The sequence below is a fragment of the Hyla sarda genome, chromosome 6 (genome assembly GCF_029499605.1).
Source record: "Hyla sarda isolate aHylSar1 chromosome 6, aHylSar1.hap1, whole genome shotgun sequence".
Lineage (NCBI taxonomy): Eukaryota > Metazoa > Chordata > Amphibia > Anura > Hylidae > Hyla > Hyla sarda.
In genome coordinates this window covers 66420597-66437478 of record NC_079194.1, presented here as the reverse complement: position 1 = coordinate 66437478, position 16882 = coordinate 66420597, and the positions used below count along the sequence as shown (strand labels likewise).

The following is a 16882-nucleotide window of genomic DNA, read 5'->3' as shown; positions in this document are numbered from 1 at the left end:
GACATTTAAACCATTCCTGGTGGTCCAGGGGGCTTTATCAATCGAGCACACAGATCTATGTAGTTCTATGGAACCACATTAATTTGTATGAGGAATCTAATGATTCCTCCTAAAAGTCCCCTAAAAGTGTAAAAAAAAAAAGTTTAATAAAAAGCTTAACCCCTTAAGGAGATGCGCCGTAAATGTACGGCACTGCATAGATTCACTTAGCGCACAGTGCCGTACATTTACGACGCTGCTGTGACGCGTGCGCAGGAGCTGCGCTCACTTCATTCCCGGTGGGTCCCAGTGGCTGTCAGCAGTCATGGACCCACTGGTAATGGCAGATATCAGCGATCGTGCTGATGTCTGCCATTAACCCCTCAGATGCCGTCATCAATACAGATCACGGCATCTGCGGCAGTGCGGCACTTAAAATGGCTGATCTAATCAGGGGGAACAGATCAGCCAAAATGGCGGATGGAGGTCCCCTCACCTGCCTCCGTCCGTCTCCTGGGGTCTTCTGCACTGATCTGCCTTCCAGCAGACCAGAGCAGACGATTGCCGATAATACTGATCAGCACTGAACAGTATTAGCAATCTAATGATTGCTATAAATAGTCCCCTATGTGGACTGTAAAAGTGTAAAATAAATGTAAAAAAAAAGTGAAAAAGCCCCTCCACCCCAATAAAGTTTTAAATCACCCCTTTTTCCCTATATTAATACACAAAAGCGCAAAAAAAAGAAATCATATTTGGTATCATGCGTAAATGTCCGCACTATAAAAATATAATGTTAATGATCCCCCTACGGTTTGTCACATCAAAGCGATCAAAAAGTCACATGCGCAAACATGGTAATAAAAAAAACTACAGATCATGGTGCAAAAAGCCCTCACACATCCCTGAATATGGAAAAAAAAGAAAGTTAGAGTTGGTCAAAATAGGGAAATTTTAAACGTACTGATTTTGTAAAAAAAAAAAAAGTTTGAGATTTTTTAAAAGCATTACAATAATAGAAATGTATGTAAACCATGGGTATCATTTTAATCATATTGACCCAGAGAATAAAGAAAATATGTAATTTTTACTGTAAAGTGTACATCGTGAAAACGAACGCCCTCAAATCTTCAAAATTATGATTTTCGCTTAAATTTCCTTACACAGAAAATATTTTTTTGGGTTTACCATACATTTTAGGGTAAAATGAGTGATGTCATTACAAAGTGCAACTGGTCACGCAAAAAACAAGCCCTCATATGGGTCTGTGAATGGAAATATAAAAGAGTTATGAATTTTAGAAGGCAAGGAGGAAAAAACAAAAAACACAAAAAAAAAATTCTGTGTCCTTAACCCCTTAAGGACCCAGCCCAAATATACCTTAAGGACCCGGCCATTTTTTGAACATCTGACCACTGTCACTTCAAGCATTAATAACTCTGGGATGCTTTTACCTTTCATTTTGATTCCGAGATTGTTTTTTCGTGACATATTCTACTTTATGTTAGTGGTAAAATTTTGTCGATACTTGCATCATTTCTTGGTGAAAAATTCCAAAATTTGATGAAAAAATTGAAAATTTTGCATTTTTTTTACTTTGAAGCTCACTGCTTGTAAGGAAAATGGATATTCCAAATAAATTATACATTGATTCACATATACAATATGTCTACTTTATGTTTGCATCATAAAATTGACGAGTTTTTACTTTTGGAAGACATCAGAGGGCTTCAAAGTTCAGCAGCAATTTTCCAATTTTTCACAAAATTTTCAAAATCGTAATTTTTCAGGGACCAGTTCAGGTTTGAAGTGGATTTGAAGGGTCTTCATATTAGAAATACCCCACAAATGACCCCATTATAAAAACTGCACCCATCAAAGTATTCAAAATGACATTCAGTAAGTGTGTTAACCCTTTAGTTGTTTCACAGGAATAGCAGCAAAGCGAAGGAGAAAATTCAAAATCTTCATTTTTTACACTCGCATGATCTTGTAGACCCAGTTTTTGAATTTTTACAAGGGGTAATGGATGAAAAATCACCCCAAAATTTGTAATCCAATTTCTCTTGAGTAAGGAAATACCTCATATGTGTATGTCAAGTGTTCGGCGGGTGGACTAGAGGGCTCAGAAGGGAATGAGCGACAATAGGATTTTGGAGAGGGAATTTTGCTGAAATTTGTAGTGTAATTTCTCTCGAGTACGGAGATACCCCATATGTGGCCCTAAACTGTTTCCTTGAAATACGACAGGGCTCCAAAGTAAGAGAGCACCATGAGCATTTGAGGACTAAATTAGGGATTGCATAGGGGGTGGACATAGGGGTATTCTACGCCAGTGATTCCCAAACAGGGTGCCTCCAGCTGTTGCTAAACTCCCAGCATGCCTGGACAGTCAGTGGCTGTCCAGAAATGCTGGGAGTTGTTGTTTTGCAACAGCTGGAGGCTCCGTTTTGGAAACCCTGCCGTACAAGACGTTTTAAATTGTTTATTGAGGGGGGGGGGGGGAGAGTGTAAGGGGTGTTTATGTAGTGTTTTACCCTTTATTAGGTGTTAGTGTAGTGTAGTATTTTTAGGGTACATTCACACTGGCGGGTTACGGTGAATTTCCCGCTAGGAGTTTGCACTGCGGCAAAAAATTTGCCACAGCCCAAACTTGAAGCAGGAAATTTACTGTAAACCCGCCTATGTGAAAGTACCCTGTACGTTCACATGGGGGGGCAAACCTCCAGCTGTTTCAAAACTACAACTCCCAGCATGTACTGACAGACCGTGCATGCTGGGAGTTGTAGTTTTGCAATAGCTGGAGGCACACTGGTTGGAAAACCTTCAGTTAGGTTCTGTTACCTAACTTAATATTTTCCAACCAGTGTGCCTCCAGCTGTTGCAAAACTACAACTCCCAGCATGTACTAATCACCGAAGGGCATGCTGGGAGATGTAGTTATGCAATAGCTGGAGGTACCCAACTACAACTCCCAGCATGCCGAGACAGCTGTTTGCTTTCTGGGCATGCTGGGAATTGCAGTTTTGCAACATCTGGAGAGCTACAGTTTTTAGACCACTGCACAGTGATCTCCAAACTGTGGACCTCCAGATGTTGCAAAACTACATATTCCAGCATGCCCAAACAGCTGTCTGGGCATGGTTGGAGTTGTAGTTTTGCAACATCTGGAGGGCTACAGTTAGAGACCACGGTCTCAGACTGTAGCCCTCCAGATCTACTTACCGGCTTCCATAGGATCCCGGCAGCCGTCCTCTTCAGACGCACGTGACGCCGCCCGCCGATCATCGTCGCCGCAGCCTCCGGACGGGTAAGTGGACGTCGGCGCCCGGTCCCCTTCGGTTCCCCGTTCTGCCCCGTCTATTGTGGGTGGGCAGGACGGGGAAAACAAAAGTTAACCCCCCCGCCCCCGGTCTGCTATTGGTCTTCGCCTCTGACGATCAATAGCAGACCAATAGCAGGGATAGGAGGGGTGGCAACCCTGCCACCTCACTCCTATGCCTACAGGGGGATCGTGGGTGTCTTAGACAACCGCGATCCCCCTTCTATTCCGGGTCACCGGGTCACAATAGACCCGTATGACCCGGAATCGGCACAAATCGCAAGTGTGAATTCACTTGCGATTTGCGCCGATCGCCGACGGGGGGGGGATCTGATGACCCCCCTGGGCATTTGCACGGGGTGCCTGCTGATTGATATCAGCAGTCACCCCGGCCCGGTCCCCGCCCGGCGAGCGGTGGGGACCGAAATTCCCACGGGCGTATGGATACGCCCTGGGTCCTTAAGTACCAGGACGTCAAGGCGTATCCATACGCCCTAGGTCCTTAAGTGGTTAAAGGAGTATTCCGGCGCTAAAATACGGGGACCCCCGTGATCTTCCACGCCGCACCCCGTTAGAATCAGTCCCCGGAGAGTGTTCGCTCCAGAACTGATTACTGGCGATCACAAGAACGGAGCATAGTGATGTCATGGCTCCGCCCACCATGCTGCACCCACCTTTAGCGGCTTCCGGTACCACTGGAGGTCCTCAGGCCACGAGGATGGAGCATAGTGACGTCACGCTCCGCCCCCTCAATGCAGCTGTCATGCCCCTACAATAGACTTGCATTGAGGGGGCGGAGTGTGACGTCACACGGGGCGGAGCCATGACATCACTATGCTCCATCCTCGTGGTCGAGATAGACTTAGCCTGAGGACCTCCAGTGGTACCGGAAGCCGCTAAAGGTGGGTGCAGCATGGTAGATCCCGGGGGACCCCAGCGGCGGGACCCCTGCAATCTGACATCTTATCCCCTATCCTTTGGATAGGGGATAAGATGTCTAGGGGTGGAGTACCCCTTTAAGGTCAAAATGGGCTGTGTCCTTAAAGGAGATATCCAGTGCTGAAAAACTTATCCCCTATCTTCAGGATAGGGGACAAGTTTCTGATTGCAGGGGTCCGACCGCTGGGGCCCCCTGTGATCTCCTGTACGGGGCCCCGGCAGCCCGTAGGAAGGGGGCGTGTTGACCACCGCACGAAGCAGCGGCTGACACCCCCCCTCAATACAACTCTATGGCACAGCCGGAGCGCTGCCTTTGGCAATTTCTGGCTCTAACATAGCGATGTATTGAGGGGGCGTGTTTGCTGCCGCTTCGTGCGGTGGTCGACACCCGCTATCTGGCCAGCGAGCCGGGGCCCCGTACAGGAGATTGCGGGGGGGGGGCCCAGAGGTCGGACTTAGGATAGGGGATACGTTTTTCAGCACTGCACTATCCCTTAAAGGGATTAAAGAAACACACCAATTAACCCCCTTCCATATTAAAAGTTTGAATCACCCTCCTTTTCCCAAATATACAGGGTGGGCCATTTATATGGATACACCTTAATAAAATGGGTATGGTTGGTGATATTAACTTCCTGTTTGTGGCACATTAGTATATGTGAGGGGGGAAACTTTTCAAGATGGTTGGTAACCATGGCGGCCATTTTGAAGTCGGCCATTTTGAATCCAACTTTTGTTTTTTCAATAGGAAGAGGGTCATGTGACACATCAAACTTATTGGGAATTTTACAAGAAAAACAATGATGTTCTTGGCTTTAACGTAACTTTATTCTTTCATAAGTTATTAACAAGTTTCTGACTAGTGTTGCTTGCGAATATTCACAATTCGAATTTTATTCACGAATATTGCATATTCGCGAATTCGCGAATATTCGCGAATATAGCCCTATATATTCGCCATTACGAATATTCAGGTTTGTTTTTTTTATAAAAAAAAATTTTCACAGTACACATCACAGTGATCATCCCTCTCTGCTTCCAGTTTGTGTGGTGTAAAGAAGGCTCTAATACTACTGTGTTAGACTGGTGTGCACATTTTTCCATATGTGCAAATTCGCATGTGCAAATTTTCGAATATTCGAATTTTCGCATATGTTTATTTTTGTTTATGCTAATTATCCCATATGCTAATTTTAGCATATGCGAATTTTCGCGTATGCGAAAATATACTGCGAATATTACGAATATGCAAATTTAGGGAATATATGACGAATATTTGTCCATATATTCGCGAAATATCGCGAAAATGGCCTATGCTGCGCAACACTATTTCTGACCACTCATAAAATGTGTTCAATGTGCTGCCCATTGTGTTGGATTGTCAATGCAACCCTCTTCTCCCACTCTTCACACACTGATAGCAACACCGCAGGAGAAATGCTAGTACAGGCTTCCAGTATCCGTAGTTTCAGGTGTTGCAGAATGGGCAAAACATAAATTGGAACAGGACCCTCAGTTTACGCAGAAGATTTTGTTCAGTGATGAGGCAAACTTTTATGTGAATGGTGAAGCTAACAAACAAAACCACCGCTATTGGTCTGACACTAACCCACATTGGATAGATCCCTCCAAGACTGTTGGAACACAAAAATTGATGGTATGGTGTGGTATATGGGGTACAAAGATAGTGGAGCCATTCTTTATCAATGGAAACCTCAAGGCCACTAGATATGAGAAATTGCCACATGATGATGTGTTTCCCTCTTTATGCACTGAAGCTGCACGTTCCCTGAGTTTTTCCAGCAAGATGGCGACCACCACATTATGGGTGTCAGGTCCGAGCATTCCTAGATGAACAGTTTTCTGGAAAGTGGATTGGTCGTCGTGAGCCAGTTGAATGGCCCCAAGGTCTCCCGATCTGACCCCCTTAGACTTTTATCTTTGGGGTTATCTGAAGGCAATTGTCTATGCTGTGAAGATACGAGATGTGCAGCACCTGAAACTACGGATACTGGAAGCCTGTGCTAGCATTTCTCTTGCGGTGTTGCTATCAGTGTGTGAAGAGTGGGAGAAGAGGGTTGCATTGGCAATCCAACACAATGGGCAGCACATTGAACACATTTTATAAGTGGTCAGAAACTTGTAAATAACTCATGAAAGAATAAAGTTACGTTAAAACCAAGCACATCATTGTTTTTCTTGTGAAATTCCCAATAAGTATGATGTGTCACATGACCCTCTTCCTATTGAAAAAACAAAAGTTCGATTCAAAATGTCCGACTTCAAAATGGCCACCATGGTCACCACCCATCTTGAAAAGTTTCCCCCCACACAAACAGGAAATTAATATCACCAACCATTCCAATATTATTATTAAGTTTTATCCATATAAATGGCCCACCCTGTATAATAAAAATAAACATATGTGGTCACCGCATGTGTTAATGTCTGAACTATAAAAATATGTTGACACAGTGAGACACAGAATGAAAGGCACTGCTACTTCCAGGTGTGTGGTGATGCGGGATCCCTATTGCGAGACTACGGCCATATCACAACGAAGCAGGTAATGAAAGAGGGCAACTCACCAAGTTGTAGTTAGAAACAAACAGCTTTATTCTTTAGACATCGGTGCAGGTATGCGGCAGCACTTCGCCTCGCAGGGCGGACGCCAGCCTTGTTCAGGAAGAAGGTGGTAACAATTGCTTTGCGCGTGTGCGCTTCAACAGTCCATCTCACCTGTCCCGTGAGAGTCAGCTATATACGTGAAGTTCTGCTGACGTAATCCACTGGGAGGTGCTTCAACAAAAGTAAGTGTGATAAAAATATATAGTTTATTAAACCGCATGGTCAATTGCATACACGTAAAAAAAATTCCAAAGCCCAATATTGTGTATTTTGGTCACTTTGAATACCCTAAAAAAATTTTATAAAAAGTGAGCAAAAAGTCCCATCAAAACAAAAATGGTACCGATAAAAACTTCAGATCATAGCTCAAAAAAGTTATAGGGGTCAGAAGATTACAATTTTACACACACTTATTTTGGTGCATGTAGTTATAATTTTTTTAAGTAGTAAAATAAAATAAAACATGTATAAATAAGGTATCCTTGTAACCGTATGGACTTACAGAATACAGATATGGTATTTTTACGAAAAGTGCACTGTGTAGAAAGGGAAGCCCCCAAAATCCCCTTCCAATTTAGCCCCACAAATATTTTTTTTCTCGTTTTGTCGTAAATTTTGAGGTGAAATTATTTATGTCATTATAAAGTACAATTGGTGGCGCAAAAAAAAAAAGCCCTCATATGGGTCTGTATGTGCAAAACTGAAAGCGTTATGATTTTTAGAAGGTGATGAGGAAAAAACAAAAGTGCAAAAACTGAAAAACCCTGTGGCCTTAAGGGGTTAATCAGTGAGCTGCGGCGGTGGCTGTTGGTACATACAAGTGACACCCCTGACTTTGCAGCAAGAAACCATCCAGTGCTGCCCGCCCAGATCTGCCGGCACCAATAGAAGCTGCCTGCACCTGAACCTGGAGAAATACAGGCCAGGTAGATACAGCACCAGGCCGTCAGCTGGGAATCAGAAGAGGGGATCAAAAGACTCATAATGCATATGGCTGGGGAATCAGGGGGGGGGGGGGTGATCAGTTGAAATGGCCCTGCCTCTGATCCCCCCTGTACCATTTAAATCCTCCCCCTCTGATCCCCCCTGTGCCATTTCAATTTCCCCTCTGATCCTCCCTGTGCCATTTCAACCCCCCCCCCCCTCTGATCCCCACTTCCGGTGACATCATGCAAATATAATTAGTTATGCAAATTAGCATGACCGGTATTTTTTCCAAGAAAGTTGTCAACCCTAATTGTACAGGAAAACTTGTATGGGACATGCACAACTTAATGTCACACAACAGACATAATATCAGAGAACAGGGACAATAAACATATTGATGTCCGTGTACAGTGATGTCATGTGTAATAAGCAGCAGTGATAATATAGACAGCTGCACACAGTGATGTCATATGTAATGAGCAGCAGTGATAATATAGACAGCTGCACACAGTGATGTCATATGTAATGAGCAGCAGTGATAATATAGACAGCTGCACACAGTGATGTCATATGTAATGAGCAGCAGTGATACTATAGACAGCTGCACACAGTGATGTTATATGTAATGAGCAGCAGTGATACTATAGACAGCTGCACACAGTGATGTTATATGTAATAAGCAGCAATGATACTATAGACAGCTGCACACAGTGATGTCATGTGTAATAAGCAGCAGTGATACTATAGACAGCTGCACACAGTGATGTTATATGTAATGAGCAGCAGTGATACTATAGACAGCTGCACACAGTGATGTTATATGTAATAAGCAGCAGTGATAATATAGACAGCTGCACACAGTGATGTTATATGTAATAAGCAGCAGTGATAATATAGACAGCTGCACACAGTGATGTTATATGTAATAAGCAGCAGCGATAATATAGACAGCTGCACACAGTGATGTCATATGTAATGAGCAGCAGTGATAATATAGACAGCTGCACACAGTGATGTCATATGTAATGAGCAGCAGTGATACTATAGACAGCTGCACACAGTGATGTTATATGTAATGAGCAGCAGTGATACTATAGACAGCTGCACACAGTGATGTCATGTGTAATAAGCAGCAGTGATAATATAGACAGCTGCACACAGTGATGTCATATGTAAGCAGCAGTGATACTATAGACAGCTGCACACAGTGATGTCATATGTAATGAGCAGCAGTGATAATATAGACAGCTGCACACAGTGATGTCATATGTAATGAGCAGCAGTCATAATATAGACAGCTGCACACAGTGATGTTATGTAATGAGCAGCAGTGATAATATAGACAGCTGCACACAGTGATGTTATGTAATGAGCAGCAGTGATAATATAGACAGCTGCACACAGTGATGTCATATGTAATGAGCAGCAGTGATACTATAGACAGCTGCACACAGTGATGTTATATGTAATGAGCAGCAGTGATACTATAGACAGCTGCACACAGTGATGTCATGTTTAATAAGCAGCAGTGATAATATAGACAGCTGCACACAGTGATGTCATATGTAAGCAGCAGTGATACTATAGACAGCTGCACACAGTGATGTCATATGTAATGAGCAGCAGTGATAATATAGACAGCTGCACACAGTGATGTCATGTGTGATGAGCAGCAGTGATACTATAGACAGCTGCACATAGTGATGTCATATGTAATGAGCAGCAGTGATAATATAGACAGCTGCACACATTGATGTCATACTGTATGTAATAGGCAGCAATCATAATATAGACAGCTGCACACAGTGATGTTATATGTAATGAGCAGCAGAGATACTATAGACAGCTGCACACAGTGATGTCATATGTAATGAGCAGCAGGGATAATATAGACAGCTGCACACAGTGATGTTTTATGTAATGAGCAGCAGAGATACTATAGACAGCTGCACAAAGTGATGTCATATGTAATGAGCAGCAGTGATAATATAGACAGCTGCACACAGTGATGTCATATGTAATGAGCAGCAGTGATACTATAGACAGCTGCACACAGTGATGTCATATGTAATGAGCAGCAGTGATAATACAGACAGCTGCACACAGTGATGTCATATGTAAGCAGCAGTGATACTATAGACAGCTGCAAACAGTGATGTCATATGTAATGAGCAGCAGTCATGATATAGACAGCTGCACACAGTGATGTCTTATGTAATGAGCAGCAGTGATAATATAGACAGCAGCACACAGTGATGTCATATGTAATGAGCAGCAGTGATAATATACACAGCTGCACACAGTGGCCCTCATTTACTTAGAAAATAGTGTTGTAAGTCTATGTTGCTTTCTTACCCGATTGCTTTTTTCCCCTGGTAATTATTATTATGTTGCATCCTGTTTGTCGCATGTGCGTCTTTATGGCTTGGTTTCCAACTCTTCTGAGGTGTTGGGAAAAAAATCCACAACAATTGAACAAATTCGGGTTGGAAACCTTTATAAATACGTGGGAAAGCTCAGAAATGTTGGGTTACACCCCTTTTTCGGGTTTAGGAAAATCCACATCGGGTCCGTCGGGAAAAAATGTTGCATCGTGTCGCAGACTGGCGTACGATGTATGCGCAAAAAAAACCTGACAAAACAGGTCAGGTTTAGAATAGTAAATGAGGGCCAGTGATGTTATATGTAATGAGCAGCAGTGATACTATAGACAGCTGCACACAGTGATGTCATATGTAATGAGCAGCAGTGATAATATACACAGCTTCACACAGTGATGTTATATGTAATGAGCAGCAGTGATACTAAAGACAGCTGCACACAGTGATGTTATATGTAATGAGCAGCAGTGATAATATACACAGCTGCACACAGTGATGTCACATGTAAGCAGCAGTTATACTATAGACAGCTGCACACAGTGATGTTATATGTAAGCAGCAATGATACTATAGACAGCTGCACACAGTGATGTCATATGTAAGCAGCAGTGATACTATAGACAGCTGCAAACAGTGATGTCATATGTAATGAGCAGCAGTGATACTAAAGACAGTTGCACACAGTGATGTTATATGTAATGAGCAGCAGTGATAATATACACAGCTGCACACAGTGATGTCACATGTAAGCAGCAGTGATACTATAGACAGCTGCACACAGTGATGTTATATGTAAGCAGCAATGATACTATAGACAGCTGCACACAGTGATGTCATATGTAAGCAGCAGTGATACTATAGACAGCTGCACACAGTGATGTCATATGTAAGCAGCAGTGATACTATAGACAGCTGCACACAGTGATGTCATATGTAATGAGCAGCAGTGATAATATAGACAGCTGCACACAGTGATGTCATGTGTAAGCAGCAGTGATAATATAGACAGCTGCACACAGGGATGTGCCTTATAATAGGGCGTACTGGTCTTTTACTGCTGTTCATTTTGCATTTAGCACTGACTGTACTGACCGCAATTCTTTGTGAGCCCCTTTTAGTTTTTTTTCCCTCTTCTTTGTCTTTCCCTTTTCCTCCTTCAGCTGTGTCATCATAGAGGAGATCCCAACTATAAGATCAATACTCCTCTTCATCTACTATTGATTACTTCCAGTCGTCCATACCCTTACCCCTAAGGGAACAGGGCTCCCCACACCAGCAGAATGGGCAATGAAAACTCCAGATGCATTTCATTTTAAAGAGTTGGGGATGACAGAACGTGTAATGAGATTTATGTCAGTCTCCTGATGGATGAGTTGGCCCCGAGTGAGCCTTACTCCTGTGAATCTTAGGCAGGTGATCATTACGGAGAGAACAAGAAAAAGACAACAAAGATATTGATTTCAGATCAGATGACTGCTCCTCCAGCGGCCGGCTGATTTTACTTCATATTCTTGCTCCTGAATTAGATAAATCTCCTGAGGCCTTCAGTACACACTGGTGCATTTACCAATTTATAGACCTATTTCCGCTCTTCCTCCTCCCGTCCTATTTACCATGTGTTCATGTAAAGTCACTAATGTCTGCAGAAGCTGCATGGCCGAGGTCTGTATTCCCAACAGCTTTAGGGTCTATGACAGATGATGATTTGCCTGTCTGATCGCATTTTCAAGATGCTGCACAATATTGAAACATGTCATGTGTCTGATTCTATTGTGAGATCGCCCAAGCTATGACAGATTTATCCCTTCTCAGGCTTGTTAAACTTTCTGCCAGCATTCTGAACTAACATTAAATGTATTCGGCATTAAAATGATATCCCTCACATTACTGTTCGGCTAAGTCTCTAAGTTTTTTGCAAAATTAGCAATCAATCGGGAATTTGAATTTCCGCAGTGGAATTTTCTGCCATGTGCACAGTGCAGCAGAATTCTGTTGAAGACAATGGGAAGTTGCTGCACCAGAATTTCTGTGATAATTTCTCCACTAGAAAATTCTTTAGTGTTATTGTAGCCTATGGCCGAGTTCACACTTTGGAATTTCCGCACAGAATTCTGCTCAGGATTTTGGGTTGGAAATTCCGCTGCTTTAAGGTAACATGCAGATGAATGGGTTTTCTGTTAACTCATTCACACTGTGGAATTTTCTGGGTGGAATTTCCATCAGAAAATTCTGATCAAAAAATTCCACCAGATCATTAAATCTGCTCTGTGTTCTGACTGAATCTGCGTCATAGACATTGCCTCCTATAGGGATGGCAATGTCTGTGGGGTCCTAGCGCCGAATGATTCAGTCAGCGCTGGCCACATTCGGAATCTCCAGCCGGATTTTGTCCTGCCGAAAATTCCAAAATGTTAACCCGGCCTAAGGGTCACATCGTCATGGAATTCTTGAAACAGGCATTCCTCTTGTCTTAAAGTACAGGTAGTGCTATAGTGGGACCCATAGACAGTGGATATTCTCCCACATGATTATAGCTGCTACAGGAAAGCTGAGAGGTACAACCACGTGCGCTGTACCAGCCACAAGATTTAGCAACTGCTGCCACACCTAGGAAACTGTTGTCTTAGAAGGCTTGTGCTTCTTCTTCTGAGCCTACTACGATTGCCAATAAAATTTGAACCTACGCTCATGTTTTCCTCATTTACTTGGGGTACACTAAGTAACAATACAGCTATGGAGCAGTACAACCAGGTGAATCCTGTTTGGGGTGTGTCATGCACTATAGTACATGTTGGGGAGCGGAAATGCAGCCATTATAAGGGGTGGACCCAAAGGAAGAGAAAAGTAATAGCCTTTGCTTTCCAACCTTCTCCCCTCCACTCCTGTGCACAGTACTACCTAGAGGTGTTGACAAATGTCGCGCATAAAACTGCCGAACTTGCTTTTTATTGCTATAACAGCTCTACTGTGATGTCTACTCATCATTGAGTGTTGCATGTCTGTTTTGTTTGTTTCAGGTGGGAAACTTGGGTCTGCTCTTCATGCTTCTCTTCTTTATCTATGCAGCTCTGGGAGTGGAGCTGTTTGGAAAACTTGGTAAGTAAGACATAAAAAAAGTTTCCAAGCCTAAACCAGGAATGATCAAACTCTAGAGTAACATGCACACCTTGTTGGTCCCAATACAGTATGCAACGACGATCACCCGTGTGAAGGAATGAGCCGACATGCTACTTTTGAAAACTTTGGAATGGCTTTTTTGACTCTTTTCCAAGTTTCTACAGGAGATAACTGGAATGGAATAATGAAGGTAATACATCCCTTTCTAAACCGAATCTTGTATTTTACCATACATTTGTGTTGTCCACATAGACTTTGGGCAGGAGCATATAAAAAATATATTGGCTGTCGGGGCCGAAAACATCACACTGCCGCTCAGCCTATCGCTGGCCGAGTCGGGACTTTGCTGCGGCCGGTGATTGGCTGAGCACAGTATGACTCACCGACCACTGGCAACCAGAGGATCGCGGCGGAGGCCGGAGCCGGTTACCAGAGGCACCGGGGGAGAGAAGGAAGGTATGTACGTGTTTATTTTTTTTTACTGCCGGCAGTATGGACGGTAATTTTCCTATTCCGGAGTTCTCCTTTAAACAATCTTCTAAGCTGTCCTCTACATAGACAGTGATTTACAGCTCCCAGCAGATCTTTCTTACTTTTATAAGAAAGAAATTGCTTTATCTGTATTGGTAATCCACTTATTTTTATTTAATCCTGTTTTTCCTATTTTTATATGACATTTTGGGTCTTTAGAACCAATTACCAGGTGTCCATAGATTTCTAGTCTCAACATACAATGGTCGTCCTGGAACCAATTCATATTGAAACTTGAGGGACAACAGTCCAAACAATATTTTCTTTCCTTACTGGTTTAAATTCTATGTGTCATGTAAATAGGTATATACCTGGCAGTAATATATCTTAAACTGATTGTTTTATATATTTGTAATAATGAATTACTGAGAATCTCAAATACTCCTTGTGATCTGCCTACAGGATACACTACGTGACTGCACCAATGATGACCGCAGCTGCTTGAGCAACCTCCAATTCATCTCTCCTCTGTACTTTGTAAGCTTTGTGCTCACAGCTCAGTTTGTTCTAATAAATGTGGTGGTTGCGGTATTAATGAAGCACCTGGATGACAGCAATAAAGAAGCGCAGGAGGATGCGGAGCTGGATGCTGAAATTGAAATGGAATTGGCTCATGGCCTTTGTTCTCAGACATCACCTGTTTCTGCTCTTGATAATGGAGGACGGGGAGGAAGACCAGCTACAGAGGGACATCGTAACTTGAGGTGCTTCTCTCCAGCTCAGGTAATTGGCGCAGCATTAAATTTGATAAGGCTGAGTTCACAAGTAGTGGATTAGGTACAGATTATAAATACCAGATATCCGAGCTGGAGACACTACAATGCATGTGAATGGCACTTTAAAAATCCAGTTCACATTCAAGGATTAAAAAAGTTATTTCTCCAGAGTCTCAGATCTGTAAAGTTCAGTTCTGAATTATCAATTTTTTTTTATTTCAATCCCTAGGCAAAAAAAAAAAGTCATAAGGATTATGGTTTCACAATCCGCACATTTGTTAAAAAAAAATTCTGCAACTGTCCTGTGTTCTATTCATCTCTTTAGCCAACAAAGAAAAAAGTAAGCGGCACTCACCTGTGGATAAAAGATCCAATCTTTATTTTAGAGTACAAAACACAAAAGGGGGTGCTTCTAGCGCAGCACTGTGTGAGGTTTCCTATAGATGCTCCAAAGTGTATAGATGAACACTAATCTTGTAAGGTTGCACTAAACTGTAGGCAAAACTCTAATAACAGTGTATCACCAATTCTTACAATCACTTCTACGGGGTTACTCTGTAGTCCTCTTCACAGAGGACCAGGCAATCAGCAAACATAAAGAACACGACCAAGAGCAGGTTGGGAAACAAGGATCAATCAGGCAATCTGTATCTTAATTCCATAAAAATGTGTCAGGAAGCAATGTTGCAATGGTCAGTGCGTCTTTGCTTATTCCAAAGGCTCTGCAATGTTCAGAAGTTCAATAGAGAGTGAGCGGAGACCAAAAACTACTGCACAATATACAGTATATCTACACCCAAATCACACTCGCCACATTTACCACACATTGTCATATAATTTCAAGTCAATGAGGGACTACTCTTGTCAAGTGCTGCCTTGGTCTTGGGTTAACCCAAGATTAAAAGTTATCTTCTATTCCCAGGATAGGGGATAATAAGCTGACCACTTGGACCCTGACCAAACACAGAAGAGAGGTCAGATGTCTACTTACCTAAAGAGACATGGTATTCTTTTATCTTTCATGGACCAAAGAAGACGTTCGGGAGGAGGACAGGAGTTCACAATAACACCTTGCTAATGCTTACACATGAGTACAGACCATGATAAAGAGCAGTGAATTGCTGTGTTTTTCCAGTGTATCTGACGTCAGCTACAAATAACACAATAAACACGTAGCCTCCTATCTGAGTTCTATATGGAATTGTCTGCAAAGTCTATGATGAATTAGCTTTTACAAACAAAATGCTACTAGTGATCTGTCCCCCTAGTAGCCCTATGAGTAATTCATGAGAAAGCTTTTAGTGGCAAGTCCTATTAAAATATTGCCACTTGATGTCTATAGGTCTACATTGTTTCTTTGAACCTAATTCCCAGTAAACTTAAGAAATAACGAGGAGGACTCCACTTCATAGCTGTGACTTTAGTTCTATCTCTATTTTTGCACTATGTTCCTATTTGGTTCTGGTTTTTTGTTTCTATTAAAGGGGTACTCTGGGGGAAAAAAATGGGAACTGTCCAGAGCAGGAGAGGTTTGCTATGGGGATTTTCTATTACTCTCGACAGTTCCTGACACAGACAGAGGTGGCAGCAGAGAGCCTGTGGTTAGGCTGGAAAGAACTACACAACTTCCTCTGGAGCATACAGCAGCCAATAAGTACAGAGAATTTCTCAGGCTGGGCGAACCGAACATTTCAAAAGCTCACTCAACTCTAATCCTGATAATGAAGCTGTTGCAGTGCTGATTCACCACTTTTAGAAGTCGGACCCCTACCCATCACATGGGGATGTCATCTCCTAGCAATATGCCATCTATATATCCTACCCCTTTAGAAAAGAAGGATAAAAACGCTATGTGTAAACCAAGCCTAGCAAAGACATCCAAAGGCAGATTATTCATGTTGTACATGTAGTTTTATATTTTTGGATGTTTAATGACAATAACACTACTTTTTTTTTGCAATTTTAGACACTTCCTATTATAATGATATATTTGTTTACTGAAAATATCACAGCCTATGATCTTTACCATTCCTAGGAGAACTTGTGGCTGGACAGTGTTTCTTTAATAATCAAGGATTCATTTGAAGGAGAATTAATGATCATTGATAACCTCTCCGGGTCCGTATTTCATCACTACTCCTCCCCAGCAGTGTGCGAAAAGTGTAACCATGATAAGCAAGAGGTAAACGTTGTCTTTTGTTACTTTTCTAACTTTTAATAAGAAATCATTAGTAATACATGAAGAACGCTATGTCCAGAGCAGCAATATGTAGCTTAATACTTTGGTTATTGATAAATGCATTTTTCCACTTGCATGCCAGTCTGTAAAAAATATCCCTGCT

The 16882-nt window shown here is 42.4% G+C and overlaps 1 protein-coding gene across 2 annotated transcripts in view; it reads left to right on the top strand.

Moving 5' to 3' along the window:
• CACNA1I (calcium voltage-gated channel subunit alpha1 I) overlaps positions 1-16882 on the top strand; it is a 721300-nt gene that overhangs the window by 636799 nt on the left and 67619 nt on the right. For both annotated transcript variants that reach the window (XM_056524026.1, XM_056524025.1), the window contains exons 31-34: positions 13194-13272; positions 13362-13483; positions 14227-14547; positions 16576-16722. In XM_056524026.1, the coding sequence (XP_056380001.1) occupies positions 13194-13272; positions 13362-13483; positions 14227-14547; positions 16576-16722 (669 nt within the window). The remainder of the gene's footprint in view (positions 1-13193; positions 13273-13361; positions 13484-14226; positions 14548-16575; positions 16723-16882) is intronic.